The sequence below is a fragment of the Equus przewalskii genome, chromosome 32, assembly GCF_037783145.1.
Source record: "Equus przewalskii isolate Varuska chromosome 32, EquPr2, whole genome shotgun sequence".
Taxonomy (NCBI): Eukaryota; Metazoa; Chordata; class Mammalia; order Perissodactyla; family Equidae; genus Equus; species Equus przewalskii.
This window is the reverse complement of record NC_091862.1, coordinates 22865260-22888876: the sequence shown is the minus strand read 5'-3', so window position 1 is coordinate 22888876 and position 23617 is coordinate 22865260. Positions and strand designations below refer to the sequence as shown.

Here is a 23617-nt window from a genome sequence, read left to right as displayed (position 1 = left end):
AATACTGTAAATTTTTAATCCTTTTTAGTCTTTGCCAGTCTAAGTGAAATTTACTTTTATTTAATTATAAGTGAGTTTAAGTGTCTTTTAAAAGATATGTTTAATGATCATCTGTAGTTATTTTGTGAATTTTATGTTCACATTTTTTGTCTATTTCCTGTAGCAGTGTTTTCCTTTATCTCACAGATTTGTGAGAGAGAGAATTTTAACACATTGACTGTTAAATTTCTCTTCTTTTGGTCATTTGTCTTTTATATTTGTTTATCCAGTCACTTCTGTCCATCTTTTTCTGTACGGTTTCTATCATGATGTTATATAGCAAGGTGTTCCACATAGAATTATTCTCTCCTGGTAAATGTATTATTTTTGTTCTGGTTTAGGCATTAATCACTCTAGAGACATTTTAGGATGTGGTTTGATGTGGGAATGCAAATTCATTTCTTCCCAATTCAATAGCCAAATTTCACACCCCATTTATTGAAGAAGACACCTTTTCTCCACTGATATGAAATGTCATTTTTATCCTATAGTAAATCCCATATAAATCAAGGTATATTGATCTATTTGTTTTGTATCTCTATTAGTATCAGCATTTTTTAATTACTACATTTTTATAATATGCTCTAATAAATTACAGGTCAAAACTTCATTAATCTTTTTTATATTTTCCTTGGCTACACTAACTTATTCTTTTCCTAACAAAATTAAAATTAAATTTTCAATGTTTTTAAAAATCTATATTTCGTTTTTAACTGAGTTGCAATAACCTTATTATAATTTATCACTTTATACTGTTTCCCCACTATGGTTCTCTTTGTTCTTTATCTCAGTTTGCTCTTTGTACGGTCACGTGCTGCCTAATGTTTCAGTCAGCGACAGACCACATATATACGATAGTGGTCCCAGGAGATTATAATGGAGCTGAAAAATTCTTATCACCTGGTGACATCATAGCCATTTTAAAGGCTATACACTGTGTGTTTTAAGCTAAGTGTAAAGAGTCAAAAAGTTTATAAAGTAAAAAAGTTACAGTCAGCTAAGCTTACTTTGTTATTGAAGAAAGAAAAATATTTTTTAATAAATTTAGGGTCCCTCAGTGTACAGTGTTTACAAAGTCTGCAGTAGGGCACAGCGATGTCCTGGGCCTCCACATTCACTCACCACTCACTCACTGACTCACCCACAGCAGCTTCCAGTCCTGCAACCTCCATTCATGATAACTGCCCTATGCAAGTGTACCACTTTTTATCTTTTATACTGTATTTTACTGTACCTATTCATGTTTAGATATGTTTAGATACACAAATACTGTTGTGTTACAGTTACCTGCAGTATTCAAAACAGTAACATGCTGTATAGGTTTGTAGCCCAGGAGCCAGAGGCTACACCATGTAGTCCGGGTGTGCAGCAGGCTGTACCATCTAGGTTTGAGGAAGTACACTCTACGATGTTTGCACAACAACAAAATCACCTGACAACACCTTTCTCAGAGCATACCCCCATTGTCAAGCGAGACATGACTGCATTTCACTAAAGGTCGTGTGTCTTTCTTGTTGGATTTATTTCCAGGCTGGGTATCTTCATTGGTGTTGTAATGAGCCTTCTCTCCCATTTCATTTTCAAATTTGTTATTAATTTTTGGTATATTATTCTTGAATTTATTATTTCTCTGTACTTACTTTCTGTTGCTATTAATATATCAAATAACGTTCTTGATTTTGCTCCTAGGAAGTAATATAATTTTTGGTAAGTGATCATACATTTTTCTTCCAATATGTATCCTTCATTTCTTATATTCTTTCATTGGTTAGAAGTTCCAGAACATGGTTGACTGATAGTGGTATTGGCAGAAAGATTTCTTTTGTTTATGACTTCAATGGGATTATTTTTGATATTTCATTATTAAATATTCTATTTGCTCTGGACGTCTGAAAAATACTCCCTATCAGGTTAAGAAAGTTTGCTTCTTTCATAGCTTACTAGGAATTTTAATCAGAAGTAATCTTGAAATTTAGAAAATGCCCTTTTGGCATCTGCTAAAATTACATTAGCTGATTTCTAACATTGAGTGATTTTTGTATTCCTGAACAAATTTGATCAAGTAAAGTATATTATTCTTTTAATCTGCAGCTGGATTTTAAATTTCATAATAGATCATTTTTATTTGTGCTTATCAGAAAGATTGGCCCATGGTTTTGTGAAATATTTCTCAGGCTTATTTTATCAAAGTTATGCTTTTTAGAGCTGTATAACAGTTAAAAAATACAGAATTCAATTATTTCTTAAATATTTGATAAACATTTCTGAGAAAACCAATAGGGCTCAGAGCCATTCTGTAGGAGTTTCAAAAAAATTTTCAGCTTTTCTATGGATATTAGTCTACTAAGGCTTCCTAGATTTTATTCAGTAAAATTCAATTGTTTGTATTTTCCTAGAAAAAGATCTATTTTAAACTTTATTTGCAGGAAAGTGTACAAATTTTATTTAAAAATTATAATTTTTTCTTCTTATGTCTCTTTTCTCTTTCTAACATTATATTTATATTCTCTTGGGTTTTCTTTTGGCTAGACTTACCAGAAGCCAGATTTTCCCTTCATTTCATTTTGTTTTTACAGATTTTCAAATAACAGCTCACTGTTTTTATCACTAACCTCTCTGTACCTTTCTCATTTTTAAATCATTGCTTTCAGATCCTTTTCTCTTACTTTCTTTTGATTTATTTTACTCTTTTTTAAGTTTCCTGAGTTATATATTAATTTTTAATAACATTTTTTCTAAGGTATAATTTGTCTTCATCTCATACAATTATATTATTCTATCAGATTTTTTTCCCTCTTTGTTACAGGAGTTATCTAGAAGATAGTTACAGATGATTTTAAAAAATTAACTCTTCTTGATATTAGTGTCTACATTTATTGCATTGAGTCAAAACATATTTCCTGTACATATTATTAATTTTTAAATATATGAGCTTTTAAATTACACAAGTAGTACATGAATACATTATTATTGTGGAATATCCGTGTAATAAAGATAAAGCAACTTCCTCCAGTCCCATCTCCAGTGCAAGCTTAAGCATTGGTTTGTTGTATATCCTTTCAACCTCTGTTCTGTTCATTTGCATATCATCACTAGTGACTGGTACCATACCTTGCTTATTGTGTGTGAGGTTGTCTTCAGTAAGAATTGTATGTTCTAGGGATTCATAACATCCTTTGGGGCCTTCTTTTTGAGGACCTAGATAGACACCTCAGGGCCCAGGGATTTCAAGCTCTTGATGAATCAGAATCAAGACTCCTAGCACTGGATTCCTTGCATAAAGCAGAGAGGAGGAAATCACTGATACTTCTGTGAATAGGGTCCTAAATTCTCCATCCTTCAAAAAACTGATTACCATGGAAGACAAACCACAGACCCAATAAATGGAAAAATTAATTCCTGAAGAAGTAAAAATATTTGACTCATTGGAAATGAACTTATATATCAATATGTTTCAATCATTCAAATAAATAAATGAAGTATGTGGTCCACAAAAGGAAAGCAATGACTGTGAATCAAGAACAAGTGAATATAGGAAAGAACCTAATTGAAATATTAAAAGTGAAAAATACATGGTCGTTGAAATAAGAAAAATTCAATATAGGAATTAATAGTAGATTGAACAGAACATAAGAGAAAACCAGTGAATTGGAAGACAGATTCGAGGAAATAAATCTGAATTCAACACAGAGGAATAAAGAGACAGAAAATACAAAAGAGAATTTAGGGGGCCTGGAGGTCTGATGGAGCAGGTGTCTACAGGAGCCTCTCAAGAGGACAATAAAGAGGATGAAGGAGATGAAATCTCCAACAGGGTGTATAAACAGTACCTGAAAATTTTCTAGGCACTGAATAAATATGGAAAATGCACACGCACGTTAAATATATAATCCACACCTATATACATAATATCATGCATAACATCAATAGTAAAGAAAAAACCTTCAAGCTACCAAGGGGAAAGCGTAGACTGTCCATAAGAAACGACGAGCAGACTGACAACAGAATCAATTAATTCTAGAAGACTATGGTAAAATATATGTGAAATCCCAAAGAAGGTTTGCCTTCAACTTATAATTTAATACCACGTAAATATTATTCAAGACTGATTGCAAAATAGATTTTCCCAGACATTTAAAAGCTAAGAGTTTATTCTGAATAGGTGCTCCCTGAAAGAATTATTGAAAGATGTAATTCAGCAGAAAGTATCAATGGTGAAAGAAGAAATGTGATGCAAGAACTAGCAGGGTGTACGAGAGTCAGCAAAATACATTAGCAAAGCTGAATCATCATTCTGGAAGTGATTTATGTCAAATACAAGGTGGAGATGAAACACCTACAGTCACGTGAAACTCGGAGGAAGACGAGAGGGAAGCTAAAGAGTGCTAAGGAGGTTCTTGAGATGCTCAAAGGCAAAACAGTGACATCGCTTATTTATTTATTTATTTATTTAAAAGATTGGCAGCTGAGCTAACAACTGTTGCCAATTCTTGTTTTTTTTCCTACTGTTTTTTTTCTCCCCAAATTCCCCCAGTACATAGTTGTATATCTTAGTTGTGGGTCCTTCTAGTTGTGGCATGTGGGACGCTGCCTCAACATGGCCTAAGGAGCGGCGCCATGTCCTCGCCCAGGATCTGAACCCTGGGCAGCCGAAGCAGAGCGCGAGAACTTAACCACTCGGCCACCAGGCCGGCCCTAACATTGCTTTATTTAATACTTTATAAGAAAAATATAATGATAGATATGTATGTTAAGTGTCAGCACTCAAACTAGAGAAGTAAAACATATAACTTTCAAAACACTGGAGGAAAGAAAGGGAGGGGCTATCAGGAAACAAAATCAAATGGAAAAATTAGTCCTTCGTTTTTGTCTTGTACATGTGACAATACATATAAATAGCAGAATAAATGTAAGCTGGTAAAACAACTCACATTTAAAAACATAGACATTCATATTTGACTTTAAAAACTTTGAACATTTGAAAGTGCAATGAATGAGCATGAACTAATATATTTGAATAGAATCCCACTCTTGAATGAAAAAAAATTTCTTCTCAAACACTGAGCATTTACAGTATTCCAATGTTACCAAAGAAACATCAACAAATTATAAGAATTATCACCACAGAAGTCACGTCATCTGCCCACTCTGCTCTGAAATTAGAAATCAACGTACAAAGCATGTGGGATACAGCTAAAGGTAGGGAGAAATGTATTTAAAAATATGAACTATTGGAAGCAAATTAGGTAAATGTTCGACTCACATAGTTATAAAAGAAAGCAAAACACCTAAAAATTGTAGAATTAAGAAAATAATACATTTAAGGATAAAATATAATGAAATAAAAAACAGACTTTGAGAAGATTAATAAGTCAGATAAACTTCTGGTAGGGCTGATCAAGAAGAAAAAGTCACATTGAAATGATATTAAGAATGATATATAATTACAGATATGATAAAGAATTAATAAATCATAAGCTAATATATCAAAACTGTATGCTAATGATTTTGCGAAATTAGATGAGATGGACAACTTTATTTAAAATGTAATTCATATAATTGACCCAAGTAGAAACAAAAAATTTGAGCAATCATTAAATTAAACTGCTGGTCAGAATAACCCTTGACCACCCAGTGCCCAAAAGAGTCTGGACCCAAATGGTTTTGCAAGCAACTTTTTAACAAACCATCAAGAAATAGATAATCTGTATTTTATACCAAATTTTTAAAAAATTAGATAAAATTACCTAGCTCATTTTATAATCTTGGTACTAAATCCAAAAATCACAGGATTAAAAATGAAGAGGAGGCCCAGCTCACTTAGGCACATGCAAACAGAAGTCCGAAATAAATATTAGCAAACTTTGCCAAAGTTTATGTATGGTGAAAGGTTTTTTAAAAATTTTCAAACAATACTATTTGGTTTCTATTTTTCTTTTTTTTCTATATTACTGAATTGACAGTTTATTTAAAATCTTTCTTTTCTAATAAATGCATTTAAGGATAAACATGTTCTTCTGAGTACTGTATACATTTTTTTTTTTTTGGTAGCGAACACCTGGGAACGGAGGTTCCAGCGTCTAGGGTACTCTGACCCATGCGGCCATGGGCACTTCTCCCACCTGCAGGCTTCTGCCTGTGTTGGGCGTGCAAGGGGCATGCAGAGGGGTTGACTCATCTGATTACTCTGCAGAAGTACCCCAACTAGTCACCCAGCCCGTTAGTCTCGATGCCCTCCTGCTCGCTGCAGCCGCCAGCCCCGGGCAGGAAGAGCTCTTTCATAAAAGCCTGCCCTGTGTGCAGCTTGACCATACATTATTTCTTCAGCTGCCTTTGTTTGTTTTCCATCCTTCAGTTAGTTAGTGCAGCTTCTGATCCACTGAAGCACCTTTTCTTTGTCTTCCAGAGAAGTTCTGGATTTATTCGTGAATTATCTATTTTGGGGGCACATCTGGGGATTTGGGATGGTAGAAGAAGGCTACAGCATTTAGTACGCTTTCTACTATGTGATGAGACTTTGTGATTTGGTGATAATTTTTATAAATCTTCTGTGTATTGGCTATAGAGCTCTCTATAGATTTTTAAGTCATTTCTTAATTGAGTTATTAAAATATTTTATAGCTTTGTTTTTCTTACCTACTTGTTTTGACAAACTCTGGGAGAGACATTATGGTAAGCAGAACAATGGCCCCCCAAATACATCCACATCCTAATGCTCAGAACCTGTGAATATATTAGGTCATAGGGCAAAGGGGAGTTAAGGCTGCCAATCAACTGACCTTAAAATGGGCATATTATCCCAGATTTTCCAGGTGGTCCCAATGTCTTTTCTCACTATTATCTGTAGGTTGGGCATTCCTTTTTGTTCTCTGTATTAACTAATGATTATATTGTTTGGGTTTTTTTTTACCATCCTTAAAGTGATCGTCTTAGAAATTACAACTCATACAAGACTAGTAATTTTGCAAAACTAGTAAATTTACTAGTCTTTGGCTTTTTTCCTCCAATATTGGCAGGGTTCCTACTACCCCACAAAATAGGAATTTCTCTTCCCTCCTCAATGTATTAGTAGACAACTTACACTCTTCTTCTCATGGTCATTCTTCCCAGTGAGACGTAACTCCTGTAACTGGTGAACGTGGGAAAGAAGCCTGTTTTCTGATTCTCTTTCAGATGAGTGTCCTTGCAGCATACCCAAATTCTTCTCTTCTCAATAGGGTAAAGGTGTGGGGTCAAGCTCTGTTCCAATAAGAGAGGTCGACAATTTCATATGGGTATGCTTATTTTTGCCAATAGTAGAACTGATACTAATTTCTAGCTGTTTCCCTTCTCAATTCCTTCAGAACCTGTACAAATAAGAGAGGTGATTGGCCTGTCCATGACACTCAATGGCTTTTTTTAAAGTTTCCCCAGTATTCCAAAGGGTCACAGCTTCCCAAAAGAGTTCTGGGCATTTGTATTCATTAAAGCACTGTCTTCTCTCTTGAAAAAACCCATAATGTATATGTATTAGGAGGGACAAGCCCTATAAAAGTAGACATAATCTGACTTGACAAATAGTAGAAGAAGTTGCTACCACAGAGGAGGCAGCCTGTTTGGGGTGGTTGTAGTGACCAGTGGTGAGGATCAAGCTGGGATACATGTCAGTGAAAGTCTGAGAAGCAAAGATAGTTGACTTGGGCCTTGAGTTGAGTACATTTCTTTTTCCCAAAATGATAGAAGGAAAAAGAAAAAAGACTAGGGGGGAACATAGTATTTTCTGCCATCAAAGAGGTTATAAATTACTACAATAAAAAGTTTTTAAAAGAAAGGAAGTGAAAAAACAATAAATCATTGCTTTGGGAGTTATTCTTGAAAACTGGGATTAAGTTGGATCAAAATTATCCTGAAGTAAGAAACCATGCAAACAAGAACATAGAGTAAAATATTCAAAGTGTTGAAAGTAAAAAAACACCAACCTAGGATTCTGTATACAACAAAATTATCCTTCAGAAGTAGAGGAGAAATAAAGACTTTCTTAGACAAACAAAGTTTGGGGGAATTTGTTCTCAAAGCTGGTAGACCTGCTTTGCAAGAAATGTTCAAAGAAATTCTTCATGGCGAAGGAAAATGATATGAGTCAGAAACTAGAATCTACATAAAGAGAGGAAGAGTGTGAGAGAATGAATAAATAAAGAAAAATACACATTTTTCTTATTCTTAATTATTTAACAGACAAGAGCATTTAAAATAACAACGACAACAACATGTTTGGTGATTACATCTTATGGATAAATGAAATGAATGATAGAAATATTATAAGGAAAGAATTGAGAATATTCTTTCCTTTTCCTCCCCAAAGCTCAAGCACATAATTGTGTATCCTAGTTGTAGGTCATTCTAGTTCCTCTGTGTCGGATGCCACCACAGCATGGCTTAATGAGAGGTGTGTGGGTCCACACCCAGGATCCAGATCAGTGAACCCCGGGCTGGCGAAGTGAGTGCACGAACTTAACCATTGGGCCACAGGGCCAGCCCCCCAAGAATACTGTTGTTATAGGGTACTTCCACTATCTGTGAGGTGGTATAATCTTCCTTGAAAGTAGACTTGGATTAGTAGTAAGTATATTTTGCAAACTCTAGGACAACCTCTAAAAGAATTTTTAAAAGCATAATTGGTATAGTAAGAGATGAAAGAAAATGGGATAATATAAAATGCTCAAATTCTGACTTTTCAGAAAAGTCAGAAAAAGAGTGGAAGATAAAAAAAGAAACAAGGGCAATAAACCGATACTGCTTGCAAATATGGTAGATATTAATCCAACTATATCAATAATCACTTTAACCATGAGTGATCTAAATATACTAATTAAAAACAGACAGAGTGTATAAAAATCAGTACTCAACTATATGTTGTCCATGAGAAACCCACTTTAAATATAAAGACACAGATAAATTAACAGGAAGGAATGGAGACAGATATACCATGCTGACACTAATCAAAAGGAAGTTGGAGTAGCTATATTAATTTCAGACAAAGTCAACTTCAGAAAAAGGAAAATCATCAGGTATAAGGAAGGGTACTTACTATGGTCTGATGTTTGTGTCCCCCTAAAATTCATACGTTGAAATCCTAATGCCCAATGTGATGGCGTTAAGAATTGGGCTTTTGAGAGATAATTAGATCCTGAGGGCAGAGCCCTCATGAATGAAAGCAATGCCCTTTTTTATCATGCCCTTTTATACATGCCCTTATAAAAAGTCATGAGAGAGCTCCCTTCCCTTCCACCAGGTGAGGACCCAACAGGAAGGTTACGACCCAGCAGAGGGCCCTCGCCCAACCATGCTGGCACAGTGATCTCAGAGTTGCAGCTTCCAGACTGTGAGAAATAAATTTCTGTTGTTTATAAGCCATCTGCTCTGTGGTATTTTATCATAGCAGCCTGAGTGAACTAAAACTGTACTACATGATAATAAAGGGGTCAATTTATCCAAGAGACATAACAATCCTTAATGTACATGCACCTAATAACAGAGCATCAAAACACATGAAGCAAAAAATATATATCTACAGAATAGCAAGGAGAAATAGACAAATCCACTATTATGGGGGGGTGGAATTCAACACCCCTTCCATCAGTAATTGACAGACCCAGCAGGCAGGAAATCAGTAATGACATAATTGAACTGAAGAGCATCATCAATCAACTGGATCTAATTTGGCATTCATAGAATACTCCATCCAACAACAGCGGAATGTGCATTCTTCCCAGGTTCGTATGGAATTTCCACCAAGCTTCCAGAGCACACTCTGGGCCATAAAACACATCTTAAGAAATTTAAAACAGCAGAAATCCTACAAACTGTGCTTTTAGACCACAAGGAAATTAAATGAGAAATTAATAACAAAAAAGTAAACTGGAAAAATCCTAATATATTTGGAGATTGAGCAACACACTTCTAAATAACAAATGGGTCGAAGAAGAAGAAAAAGAAAATTTTAAATATTTTGAACTAAGTGAAAAAAACAGCTTATCAAAATTTGTTAGATGCAGTGGAAACAGTGACTAGAGGGAAATTTATAGAACTAAATGCATATTATGAGGAAAGAAGAGAGATGTAAATTTAGTAATCTAAGCTTCCACGTTAGGAAAATAGAAAAAGCAGAGCAAATTAAATACTAGGTAAGCAGAAGAAAAGAAATAAAAATGAGAGCAGAAATCAATGAAATTGAAAAAATTGAATCTAGACACAGACCTTACACCTTTCACCTTTTGAAAAATTAATTCAAAATGGATCACAGACCCAAACGTAAAATGCAAAACTACAAAACTCTAGAAGATAACATAAAACTTCTAGAAGATAGCATAGGAGAAAATCTATAAAAGAAAGAATTGGTAAGCTGGACTTCATTAAAATTTAAAACTTCTGCTTTTCAAAAGATACTGTTAAGAGAATGAAAAGGCAAACCACAGACCGGGAGAAAATATTTGCAAAACATATCTGATAAAGGACTTGTATGGAAAATATGCAAAGAACTCTTAAACTTCAGCAATGAGAAAACAACCCACGGGCCGGCCTGGTGGCGCAGCAGTTAAGTTTGCACGTTCTGCTTCTTGGCGGCCCGGGGTTCACCAGTTCGGATCCTGGGTGCGGACATGGCACCGCTTGGCATGCCATGCTGTGGTAGGCGTCCCACGTATAAAGTGCAGGAAGATGGGCATGGATGTTAGCTCAGGGCCAGGCTTCCTCAGCAAAAAGAGGAGGACTGGCAGTAGTTAGCTCAGGGCTAATCTTCCTCAAAAAAAAAAAAAAGAAAAGAAAAGAAAACGACCCAGTTTAAACTGGGCACAACATTTGAATAGACACCTCACCAAAGAACACACACAGATGGCAAATAAGCATACAGATGTTCAACATCGTATGTCATTTAGGGAAATTCAAATTAGAACATCAATGAGATACCACTACATACTAAAATCCAAAATACTGACATCAAATGCTGATGAGGATGTGGGGCAAAAGGAACTCTCATTATTGTTTGTGGGAATGCAAAATGGTACAGCCACTGTGGAATACAGTTTGGCAGTTTCTTACAAAGCTAACCATAGTCTTACCATATAATCCAGAAATTGTGCCCCTTGGTATCTACCCAAATGGGTTGAAAACTTACATCCACAAAAAATACTGCACACAAATGTTTGTACAACTTTATTCAAAATTGCCAAAACTTGGAAGCAAGCAAGATGTGCTTAATTGAATGGATAAATAAATGGTGGTGCATCCATAGAATGAAATATTATTCAACAATAGAAAGAAGTGAATTGTCAAGCCACGAAAAGACAATGAGGAACTTTAAATGCATATTGCTATGTGAAAGAAGTCAGTCTGAAAAGGTTACGTACTGTACGGAGTCCAACTATGTGACATTCCAGAAAAGGCAACACTATAGGACAGTAAAAAGATTAATGGTTGCCAGGGACTCAGGGAAAGGAAGTGAGGGAGGAAGAGCTGGAGCACAGGGCATTTTTAGGGCAGTGAAACTATTCTGCATGATTCTCTAACGGTGGATACGTGAGAAAACCCATAGAACTGTACAACACAGGAGGAGCCAGCCCTAATGTGAGGATGGACTTTCATTACCAGTGTTGATCAGTTGCAACAAATGTATCACGCTGTGCAAGATATTAGTAATAGGGGAAACTGTGTGGGGGGGACAGAGGGAGTATACGGGAACTCTCTGTACTTTCTGCTCAATTTTTCTGTAAACCTACAACTTCCCTGAAAAAACAAAATCTAATTTAAACAAAATAAAAGAAAAGGAAAAAATTACCCTAAGGAAAGCTCTAGATCCAGCTCTGCTGCTAACTAACGGTGTGACCTCAGGCAAGTCATTTAATTCTTCGGAGCCTCAGTCTCATCATCTACAAAGTGAAGAGACGGGACTGGGTAATCTCTAAGTTTTCCTCCAAATCGGAAACTGTGACTGCAATCGTAAGATCGTTCTGTGACTGTTAATATGTCTGGCCTCCAATACTTATTATGGTATAAAAAAAGGGTATCTGGAAAGAAAATAATTCATCAATTGAGCAAAACTTAAAGGAACATTATTATGCAACTCTAGAAAATAAATGGAACAGTATAATTCTTGGATGAATCTGGTGATAAAATGTAATTTCTATGAAAGGAATAATGGGTAAATCGAGCATAAATAGATATTGATGAAACATTCATTTAAAGACTATAGAGCTTTCCTGCGCTCGCGCTCGGCGTGATGGCACCAGACGCGCCCTCGACATGCAGAACGACACTGGTGAGTTCGTGGACCTGTATGTGCCGTGGAAACGCTCCGCCAGCAGCTGCATCATCGGCGCCAAGGATCACGCGTCCATCCAAAGGAAGGTGGCCGAGGTTGATGAGGTGACAGGCAGGTTCAACGGCCAGTTTAAGACCTACGCCATGTGAGGGGCCATCTGCAAGATGGGTGACTCAGATGACCCCATTCTCTGACCGCCCAAGGCTGACGGCATCGTCTCAAAGTATGAAGAGGGCTCACGTGTGGACACAGAGGCCTAGGAATTCTCCAGAGAGAAGGTTTTCGCGTTGTCCTTCCTTTTGTTCCAGGAACTTTTGACTGGAGAAGATCACGCATGGGAAGTACTTGTTATAAACAGTGAAAAGACCCCCAAAAATAAATAAATAAAAAATAAAGACAATAGAGCTCAAGTTTTTTTTTTTTCTTTTCTCCCCAAGCCCCAGCACTCACTCTTATAGTCTAGCTGTAAGTCCTTCTTCTTCTTCCATGTGGGACACCACCACAGCATGGCTCCATAAGCAGTGTGTAGGTCCACACTCAGGGTCCAAACCAGGGAACTAAGGGACACAGAAGCAAAGCACACAAATCCAACCACCACGCCACCTGCCAGCCCCTCAGGTCTTTAAAAGACAACTTTCAGACGCCTCATGTGCCATGAGATGAAATGACGTGGCCAGACGTTAACCAAAAGATTGCCAATAATGGAAGTTGGATGAAAATTATGATGAAATGATTTGCGGCTCTTGGAATTCTTAGCTAAAATCTTCTCATCCTTATAAATCAAACAATGATGTCCACAAAGATGCTGAAATAAAGATGAGAAAACACAATCAAACTCACACCGTTCGTCAGTCACAGAAGGGGTGTTAGAGCCCGGGATGTGATGTGTACTGACTGGCAGCACCAGACAGCCTCGTGTAGTGATGAGGAACCCAAAAGACATGGTTTCATATCCCAGCTCTGCCATTTACTGGCTGTGTGACCTTGGGCAGTTTATCTAATTTTCTCGATTCCTCCATTTCTTCTTATGTAAAATGGAGATACTGGTAGTAACCATCCTCAGTGAGGCTGAGTTAATATCTGTGAAGTGCTTAGACCAGAGCCTGGCCCACAGTAAGTGTTATATGAGTATTTATTAAATAAAAAATACATAAATTTGAACCCTGGTCTCCTCAGTACTGTCCCACTAACCTATGATTCAGCACTTTTTGAAGCATGCCAGGAAATAACCCCAAATATCCCCCTGCACCATCGTTTAGCTGCATGTGACAGAGTATCCTACTACATTATTTTAACAAATGGGGGTTATTTTTCTCACATCACAAGAAGTCTGAAAGGAAGCCACTGGTGGCATTGGTTCAGCAGGTTACAGACATCAGGGCAAATATCTCTGAGATCTCGGCTTCTTTTCCTCATTCTTACAAGATGGCTACTGCAGCTCCAGTCATCACATACACAGTAAAACAGGAAAAGTAGGGATGAGGAGGGCTGCACTAGTGAACTATTTCTCAGAAATCCTTCCAGCAGTTTCCGACTTTCTCAGAACCGTGGCTTGGCCCAGCCAGATCATTGGGTTCCCAGGGAATCTCCCAAACATCCGTGTGGGACTGCTATCTTCTTCTACGTGTGAGCTCAGCTGTCAGTGAGGTGGGCAATTCACCTACTTTTTTTTGACACATGAATATTTGAGAGGAATGAAAACTCTATGTTTAGCTCCTGGGGGGCGAGGTGTCTGAGCTAGCCTTGGCTCCAGTGGGCCTGCCTGGGCTTCCCCGGGGACGAGGGCAGTGAGAGTTCTCCCTGTTGTCAGCCGGCCACCTCCACAGATAATTTAAACTGGCTTCTGGCATTTGGTGGGACCGCTTGACGCTGCCACCTCTCATGGCAAATCCCGTGTTTCCTGAAAAGAAAATGATGGTATTTGGATTAATTTGATCGAACTCCTCTTTTGTGTTGGATGTTTATTACAAGTGTTGCTAAAAGGGACTTTTAACTACCTCTGAGGATAACAAACACAGAGGGCCAATAAATGGACTGTAGACATTTTAGCTGCCCTTAATTCGGGAGGAAAGTTGCTTAATATGGTATGAAATGGCAGCCCATCCCACCATCCCTGCATGCCACATTTCTGTGACCTTGCCTTCCTGCAGAGGCTACCAGCTGCCCCAAAGGCTCGCCTTCTATGGAGAAAGAGTCTAGGACCCAAGGGGATAATTTAGTTAGCTGCTTCACATAATCTCAATCTATTGGGCAATACACTTTCCATCTTACAAAAGAAAGAATGCTCTCTGACAACCATGTCCCCTATGGATGGGCTACTTCCATGTGAAGGGCACCTCAGGGTCATCCCATGGTGGGAGGGTGGCGGTGGTCACGCCAGGGAAGCTCACGGGCTGCTCCATTGGAAGATGCTACGACTGCTCTTCAGTATGTGACAGTGCTTCCTAGCTGGCAAAGTACTTGCAAGCATAGGCTTTATCAGAGACCTCCTGCCAGAGCTGGGCTTTGAGAGAGACGTAGAATTTCGACAGATGGAGAAGGTGATATGAATCATTAGTGCCCAAGGGGCATGGAAGAGCAAAAGTAAATGTTGAGTTTGGGGGAAAAATAAGAGAGGAGAGATGTAATCTGACCTACAGTTTCAGGAAGCTAACTCTAGGACAGTGATAAGGGTGACGTGGAGATGCAAGGATGGAGGCTGGAAGCCAGCTATAGACGTTATTCAATGAGGCACCAGAGGCAGAAATAGAGATGAAGGCTCAGAGTTAACAAATACTGCAAAGAACAAAGTACTGGAATTTGACTGTTGATTGGATGTTGTGGTAGAAACTGTTAGTGGTCTTCCAATATCTGTTTTCTCCCTGTATTACTTTCCTAGAGATGTCATTAACTAAGTACCCCAAACTGGATAGCTTAAAACAGCAGAAAGTTGTTGTCTCATAGTTCTGGAGGCTAGAAATCAAGGTGTCAGGAAGGCTGGTTTCTTCTAAGGCCCGGGAGGGAGAATCTGTGCCAGGACTCTCTCTTAGCTTCTGGTGACTGTCTGCAACCCTTGGCATCGTTGGCTTGTCGTGATTCCAATCTCTGCCTCTACCTTCACATGGCATTCTCCCTCTGCCTTCTTACAAGGCTACCAGTCATGTTGGAGTAAGGACATACCTATGCCAGTATGATGTCATCTTAACTAATTATGTCTGCCGTGACCCTATTTCCAAATAAGGCCACTTTCTGAGGTACTGGTGATTAGAACTTCAACATATCTTTTTGAGGGACACAATTCAACCCATAACATCCCCCTTCCATCCTAACTGAGCCCTGATTTTGGGCAGGGCACATGGCCACTCAGAATGGGGGCTGCTTTTCCTAGCTATGGCCCCGTGGAAGGGTGCTGGCCAACGAGGTGAATGTGGAATTGCTGCGTGGCAGCAGCTTCTGCAAATATTCCTTAAGGGACAATGTACATGTACCTTTTTGACCTGTCTTCATATTTTGAGGGGCTGGCCCAGTGGTGTAGTGGTTAAGTTTGGGTACTCCACTTCAGCAGCCTGGGTTCACAGGTTCAGATCCCAGGTGCGGACCTGTGCACAGCTTATCAAGCCATGCTGTGGCTGCGTCCCACATCTAAAATAGAGGAAGATGCACACAGATGTTAGCTCAGGGCCAATCTTCCTCAAAAAAAAAAAAAGAAAGAAAGAAAAATGCAGACACTATAGTGTATCTATAGTGATAAACTGGAAACAACCTAAATATCCAAAAACAGAGAAAAGTTTGAGCAAAATATATGTTCATATTATGTCATGCTATGCAATCATTAAACATGATTCTTACAGAATTTCAAATAATCAGGACACATTAAATTTAAAGCAAGAACATCTGCTTGATGCAAATTGTTGCGCAGTATATCACAACTAACTACATATTGTAAAAAGACTGACAGGTACATGCAAAAATATTTGCAGTGTTTTCTCTGGTTGATGAGAGTGGGGATAATTTTTTTAACTTTCCTATTTTATTATCATAAATATGCTACTTTTATAATGAAGAAAAAATAAGTAACCCAAAGGTGTTCTTTTCTGGGACACTGAGGCGATTTTTCCGATGCCCAAACCCCTCAAAGGGACATGTCCCAACTTCTATCCTTATGGTGCAGACAGATGTGAAGAGGGAAAAATCATTTGCTCAAATATATTGATATTGTTAGAAAATACTTATCTAATGGAAACACAGAACCAAAAGAAATGTATAAACCTTGACTATTTTAAGGATGTGTATAAACGTGACTCTTCCTCCTAAATTTTTAAGCAAAGACCCATGGCAATATGAAGTTGGCTTCTGAAATACAACATAAGGGGGACCCAGGGTTCTCTCATTTCCAAAATTAGCAAGGATTATCATCACCAATATGTCAGACACCCTCCTTCCCCCCAAAATAAAAAGGAATGAAGAGTCTGCATCCGTTTTCAGAAGTTCTTAAGGAAAGGATCTTTAGCCCGTACGGAGACTACGAGTAGGAGCCATCACAAGACTCCAAGAACATAATGGAACGAGAAGTTAAAACAGAGCCTTGAAATCTTCCCTTGGGAAATGTTTCCATGAAACTCAACTGAGTCAGGCTGTTCTCCCCATCTGCAGGAACTGTATGGTAGAACGAAAAAGACAAAAAAGTGACACGCAGTTATTTCTTCTATACAATGAAAAACAATATTTTGTAACTCAAATATGAATTATCAGGTAAATACTTATCAGTGAATAACGTATTATAGTTTATAAAAAGGGATAACCTTGTACTGGTGATGTTTTAAAAGCAATACCCCTTTGTGTTATTTACCCTGTAAAAACACAGTCTGTGTATAGATTAATACCTTTTCACAAAGAATACCTTTAAAGCAGAGCTAAGATTATTAGATATAGTCTAAAAAGGAAAAAGAGCAACCTGAACATGTTAATACACAGTTATCAAGAAGTTCCCAAAATTGTAGACTGACATTCTCACAAAATATTTGAGTCAAAATTTATGCAAATGTTTGATTAAAAAACAAGCACACACAAAACTCACTATCTTATCATGGTTAGCAAATCACAAACTAACAAAAGCAAACACATTGGAATAGGTTCAAAACACTTATTTGAGTGCTGTCGTTATTTAAAAAGAAACTGACCACAGAATAAAATTTTAAGTGACTCATTGAAAATATTATTATATTTTGTAACGATAGGGACAGAGAGTCTTATTAGTGAGTTTCTAAATTGTAAGGTAGGAAGGCATACCAAACTTTGAGGATGTCACATGAATGCATAAAACTTTACTAAGGACCCATTGGATAGATCTTCAATAGATCTACTTTTTAATTTTGCTATCTTATGAACACGTAACATGGATATACAATTAAAAAAATACACTGAACTTTTTCATTCAGACAAAAGTATAAATTTAAAAACTATAAAATATAAAAAATATAAGAACTATTCAATAATGACTAGTTTTATGCTAGTACAATTTTCTTGGAATTATCTTGATTTTTGTGACATCAATTTCTATTAGCATAATTATAAGGCTAATTAAAGAAATTTACTGGGTTTCTTTTTTTGGTTGAGAGCCGAACTGGAAAAATTCCGGGAAACATTCATGAGTTGCCACCTTCTCTCTGACAGACCGCTTTCCCTGCCCCCTCCCTCCACATTCTCTGACTCAGAGACTATTTGCAGAGGACACCTGTTTTAAATGGATCCACAGGAAATACCTATGTGGTCTTTTCATCATCTGACCCTGCATCTGGTTGGCTGAAATGTGATCATGATAAAAAAAAAAAATGCTGCCCACAGGCTGATGCAATTTCAGTGTGACAACATTTACTGGAAGGCAGAGGGAATCCAGCTTGTATTTGTTTTCCTTCCATGAAGCCCTGGTATTGTAGTGTAGGAAAAAGTAAGTAAAAGGGCAAAACCCATTTAACCCTCCAAAGATTAGTATCAAATTATACACCGGGTTTTACCTCCAAACTCAGAATGATACGTTTTTAAGCTGAATGCAATCTCGCAGCAGAACCTTATCTCACACTCGTTCCTTTATAGCCTTTTCTTTAGACACCTCTGTCCAAAGTGCATAGCCTGTCTTGTTATATTATATATTGATAAGATCTTTATAAAGTTCCTGTGGAAAAATGCAAGGCAGTATATCCACCGGAATAGCATTTATAAGGGAATTTCGTAGTGATTAACAGTAGTCTAACACTAAAAATCCAACTGGGTCCAAAATAAAGCAAGTCATTCGTGGGTACCGCGGGGTGCGGGTTTACACCCCGCGTTCACTCCTCCGCCGGTCCTTCCGCACGGAGCACCCGACTTGGCCAACAGGAACCCCCCCCTTGACCTCCTCTGCAGTGTGGAAGATTGGGCGACCCTGGGGTCCCCTCCTTCAGTGCAGGTTCCTCTCCGCCCGACGGATGCCCCCGGCGGCGGTCCGGGGCTCGGCGCGCGCTCGGAGGCCCACCCTCCGCTGGCACGCCTAGGGGGCGCCCCCGGCCGGGTCTCCCGGGGCCCGCGGACGCAGGAGCAGAATGACGGAGGTGACGGAAGCGCTGACGCCACGCCGCCCGGAGCGCCCGCCCGCCCGCGGAGGTCGCCGGGCCCGCGGCCGCGCTGTCCCGCGGGCCCCGCGCAGCCCCGCCCGGCCCGGGTTCCCACGGCGCCCGCCCCGCCCGCGCCTCCGCCCGCCCTCCTCGCCGCCGCGCCAGCCCGGGCCTCTGGCGAACATGGCGCTCGTCCCCTGCCAGGTGCTGCGGGCGGCGATCCTGCTGTCCTACTGCTCCATCCTGTGCAACTACAAGGCCATCGAGATGCCCTCGCATCAGACCTACGGAGGGAGCTGGAAATTCCTGACGTTCATTGATCTGGTAAGGCCGTCCCCGCCTCCCCACCCCGGGCCTCCGCGCACCCGGAGCCTGTGTGTCTGTGGGTGCTCGAGCACCTGCGCGCGCGCGCCGCCAGCATCCACCCTGTCCTCGCCTCTTCCCCGGTGATTGCGTCTCAAGTGGCCCCGCAGCAGCACCTTCGCAGCCACCCGGCGTTACTTGATAGCTGGGGCACGAGTGGAGGTGGGGTGCGCCCAGGTGGTGGGCTGCTTGGAGGGGGACACAGACCTCCTGCTAAGAGGTGACGCGGAAAGATTCTCGACTTGGCAAATGGATTGGACCACCTTGGTCATGAGTGGCCTCATACCCATTCGCCCCAAGACGCTTTCCAGAACACCCGCCGTGGGATCCAGTTGCAGTCACTGAAGGAAACTGGGTATTGGCGAACTGAGTGGAGTGTCCTCTGAAAGGACCCAAATCCTCTTCAGGAAAAAGAGAAAGTGCCTAATAAAGGTTTTTGTTTTTGTTTTTGTTTTTTTTTTGCGTCTGTTTTTTTTGCCCATTGTCAGTAATTTACTTACAACCTTTTACCCCAGAAACATTAGGGGAGAGAGATTTTCAAAGTGCATTTCCAGCGTGACCTTGCGCTCCTCCTTCCCGCGTACAAGTTCGCAGTAGATGCCTAAGTGGCTCTTGTTTTGGCGCAACAGGATAGCCTTGGCAGTTGGAGTTGTTGGTTTTTGTTTTTGTTTTTCAAAAAAAGAAAGCGTATCCACTTCTGGCACTAAAAGGGCCAGAGAGTCGGAACATGAGCAAAAGACCCAATGATAACACGGAGTGGAACCCAGGATCTTCAGGGTGAAAGATGACTAATTTAGGTTGGGTCAACCACACACTAAGAGATGATCACGTGGGCAGAGGGTTAAAGCAAGAGCGACCAAGTCTAAGGATTAGAGAAAATGGAGAGCCGATTCCTGGACGCCACGACTGTCCAAGGTCACACACAAGTTGGCTACTCAAGGTTATGATCCCTGATGGTTGACCCTGGTATTGATGAAGAGAACTTCATAGCTGGTTTAAGATATTAACAAAGGCTTAGGCTGCCCCAAGGAAAGGCAGTCAGAGGGGTTTTGTTTAGAGCTACCACCTATATTTGTATCATGTTAGATACTTTCAGACAGGAAGTAAGTGCTTTTTCCCAGCAGTCTCCAAGCTGTGCACACACCCAGACTTCCCAGGGCATAGAGTGTTTCAGGGAGTTTCACTTTCAGATCCTCAACTTCCATCTCTTTTCTGAAAACTGATCTCCCTCTGAACATGGGCGCACCTGCGAGTTCCCCTTTCTTCCTCCCCATTCATTCAAGGGCTCAGCATGTGACAAGGCTCTGTGCTGTGTTTGTCTGTGCCTTCAGCACTCAGAAGATAAGTGGCTGTTACCAGGACTATCTTCCTATTTGATTGGAAAACGAAGTCAGACTTGTTTTGACAGGAAGTCTCATTGGGTTGATTGGCTTGTCCATGTGGATTGGCTCTGCCAATTATGATGTATAGCAGACATTTTCCATAGAGGAATGAGTGCAGTCTGCAGCCCTGAGGTTCTGATAAATATGTATCAGAGTGTTAGAAATCATGTCCCCTTTTCACGTGTTTAAACGTATGTTAAAAATGCTTAGATGTTCTTTAAAAATGTGTGCATAGATTTTCAGAGTTCTTTTAGGGGCTGTGTGAACAAAATTCCTCTTGGATCACTGCCTTATCCCATTCCTTAGTCGGATCTCGCTTCGATGGCCCATTTGAGTGTTGCCGAGGAGCAGTGCTGAGCTAAGACACTGATGGAGTCTCCGCCAGAGCCATAGGAGCTGTGGGCGGTCTCAGAAGCACCTTTGCATTAGGTACGGTTTGGGGGAGCAGGGGGGGTCAACAGGTGAGAGGGGTAGAAGTTGAGGGTGTTGGTTAACCCATGAGAGATGGCGGCTGCTCGTGCTGACACTGCTCACTGTATGTTAAGAAATCAGGCTCACGAGAAACCATATCCCCCTCATGACCTCTGCGCCATGAGACTGTAGAAGAGCCCGTCTGACTCTACTCAAGCTGTCATGCAGTTTATGTTGATATAGCCTTTGATGCTTGGACTTGCCTATTTTAAAGAACACTAATCGCCACCAATATGCTTTTGTCTATCAGAATTCAGGCCATAAATCCAAATTGGTAACTTTTACTTTGTTTCATATTTCAGTTCAGTTTGTAGAGAACCTTCAGCCAATCATTCTTTTTACTCTCTGTGGCCTCTGATTGAAATATGATAATTATCTTTAATCAAGAGTTCCTGTGAGAAAGTATGTCTAGAATATATTCATAAAAACACTCGTGCAAAGTGTTATTCTTTTTATTATTAGAGATTTCGAGTCTTTAGAGCTTAAGCGTTGGACAGCTGTCAAAACAACCAACCTGTCAGTCCTTGGTAATGGCGGGAAAAGATTGGGCTACTATAATTGACTCATTTAACTTTTCATTTTTTTGTGTTTAAGAAAACTGAATAAACTTCATTACTTAGTGCCTTGGACAATTTTGATGATTCCAAGCTCACTAGAGCAATTTTGGAAAAGAGTTTAGCTTCTCAAAAGTTTAATGAGAAGACTCTTTTTCTAGCCAACTTGGACTGCAGAAAGTCGGGACATTTACCCTGGTGACCCCAGTCTGATTCCGTGTACAATGGCTTCGGTTTACCAGACTGTGAGTTGGGAGCTTCAGGCGACGTGTATCCGGGAGCAGATGGTGGTGTGGCAGTGGCCATTCCAGCTATGTCTGTATCTTCCTTTGAGTTTGCAAGTCATCCCAATAGAATCAGAGCTCATGGTTAAAAACTGAAATACAAGTTATTGCCATCGGTAATCTTATGTTGTTCTTCCCCAAGAGCTTCAAGAGAACTAAATTGCTTCAGGAAAATTCAAGTTTGTAAATGGAAATGGACCACTGTCTTGGTGCGGTAGGCAAAAGAATAGGCCCTCAAAGATGTCTACCTTCCAATCCCCAGGACGTGTGAATATGTTAAGTTACATGGCAAAGGAGAATTCAGGTTGCTAATCAGCTGCCTTTAAAATAGGGAGATTATCCCAGATTATCCACGTGGACCCAGCGTCATCACAAGGGTTCTTGAAAGTGGAGGGAAGTGAAGAGAAGGGTCAGTTGGAGGAAGATGTGACTGTGGAAGAAAATCACAGAGAGATGCAACGTTGCTGGCTTTGAAGATGGAGAAATGGGCCGAGAGCCGAGGAGTGTGGAAGGTGTCTAGAAGCTGAAAAGGGTAATAAGTTCTCCCCTGAGCCTCCAGAAGGAACACAGCCCTGCTGATGCCTTGATTTTAGCCCAGTGAGACCCATTCTGGACTTCTGACCTCCAGAACTGTAAGGTAATAAATGTGTGTCGTTTAAGCCACTAAATTTATTGTAATTTGTTACAGCAGCAATAGAAAACTGGTACACTTGGCTCTAAATCCTCTGACCCAGAAAAAAAACTTAAATGTTGTACTCATGCGGTGACTCAGCCAGTTCTTTATGTATATTAGATAAGTGGTTCATTTTAGCTTTCACCAAAATACAGGTTTTTATCTACCGAGTCCCTGAAGCTATGCAGAGAAGACGTACATGTAACAGTGGACAATAGGAGAATCTATAAAACTGAACAACATTGGAAAAACTAGGTCTTTTCTGTACTATGAAGTATTTTAGAAATTATCGTTATGCAACGTGTCATGCCAGGAGAAGGAAGACTGTGACTGGAAATAAGCTGGAAAGAAAGAGAGTTTAAACTCACTGATGTTGACGTATTTCCTTAACCAGCATCAAAGCTGATGAATTTTCTTCAAATGACACAGAATCATTCACTTATTCACTAATTAAAGGACAATTGCCCCGCAAAGATAATAAAAATGAAAAATCAGAATAAAACCAGCGTAAATAAATTAAAAGAAAAAGGCAACTCTAGGTTAAGGCCTCAAAATGTAGTGCTGGAGTATAATGGGTGTTTAGTAAACATTTGAATAAATGGAAACTTTCTCCTTCCAAATTTTCAGTGAGTATTCTTTTCTTGTCCTATTTCCTCCTCAAACATTCAAAATAATAGAGATTTTTTAAAAATGTATAACCAGAACTTTATTCAGCTGTGTGTGGTGGAATGTCTAATACATGAGTCAGAATCAGCTTCTTTGGACAATGTGGACTGGACATTTGTTATTAAAAATTAATATTGATGCTGGATTTCGGATCTTTTGATTTTTAAAGATTGAACCAAACATCTGGCTATCTCATTTGCCATCATTGGTGGTACTCACGATTTTGAGAGTTATCATCTCCTAAGACTCCATTTCACTCATTGTTCTTCCTGTTCTGACTTGCTTAGGCCCTACCTCCTCCAAGTGTGGTCTGAGGACCGG

At 39.6% G+C, this 23617-nt stretch overlaps 1 protein-coding gene, 1 long non-coding RNA gene and 1 pseudogene across 13 annotated transcripts in view; 2 read left to right on the top strand and 1 right to left on the bottom strand.

The window, feature by feature from the left end:
• Window positions 1–12214: 12214 nt before the first annotated feature.
• Window positions 12215–12698, top strand: LOC103558599 (small ribosomal subunit protein eS21 pseudogene; annotated as a pseudogene).
• A 37-nt stretch (window positions 12699–12735) lies between these two features.
• On the bottom strand, window positions 12736–15962 carry LOC139080735 (uncharacterized). The gene is made up of 3 exons (XR_011535474.1): window positions 15802–15962; window positions 13653–14234; window positions 12736–13139 (listed from the first exon to the last, which is right to left on the bottom strand). It is a non-coding gene; the product is annotated as an uncharacterized lncRNA (long non-coding RNA).
• A 2919-nt stretch (window positions 15963–18881) lies between these two features.
• AIG1 (androgen induced 1) overlaps window positions 18882–23617 on the top strand; it is a 227621-nt gene continuing 222885 nt past the window's right edge. For 10 of the 12 annotated variants that reach the window (XM_070602822.1, XM_070602821.1, XM_070602820.1 and 7 more), the window contains exon 1: window positions 18882–19227. In XM_070602822.1, the coding sequence (XP_070458923.1) occupies window positions 18892–19227 (336 nt within the window). In that variant the 5' untranslated portion in view covers window positions 18882–18891. The remainder of the gene's footprint in view (window positions 19228–23617) is intronic. The other 2 variants (XM_070602824.1, XM_070602825.1) reach the window with 2 other exon arrangements.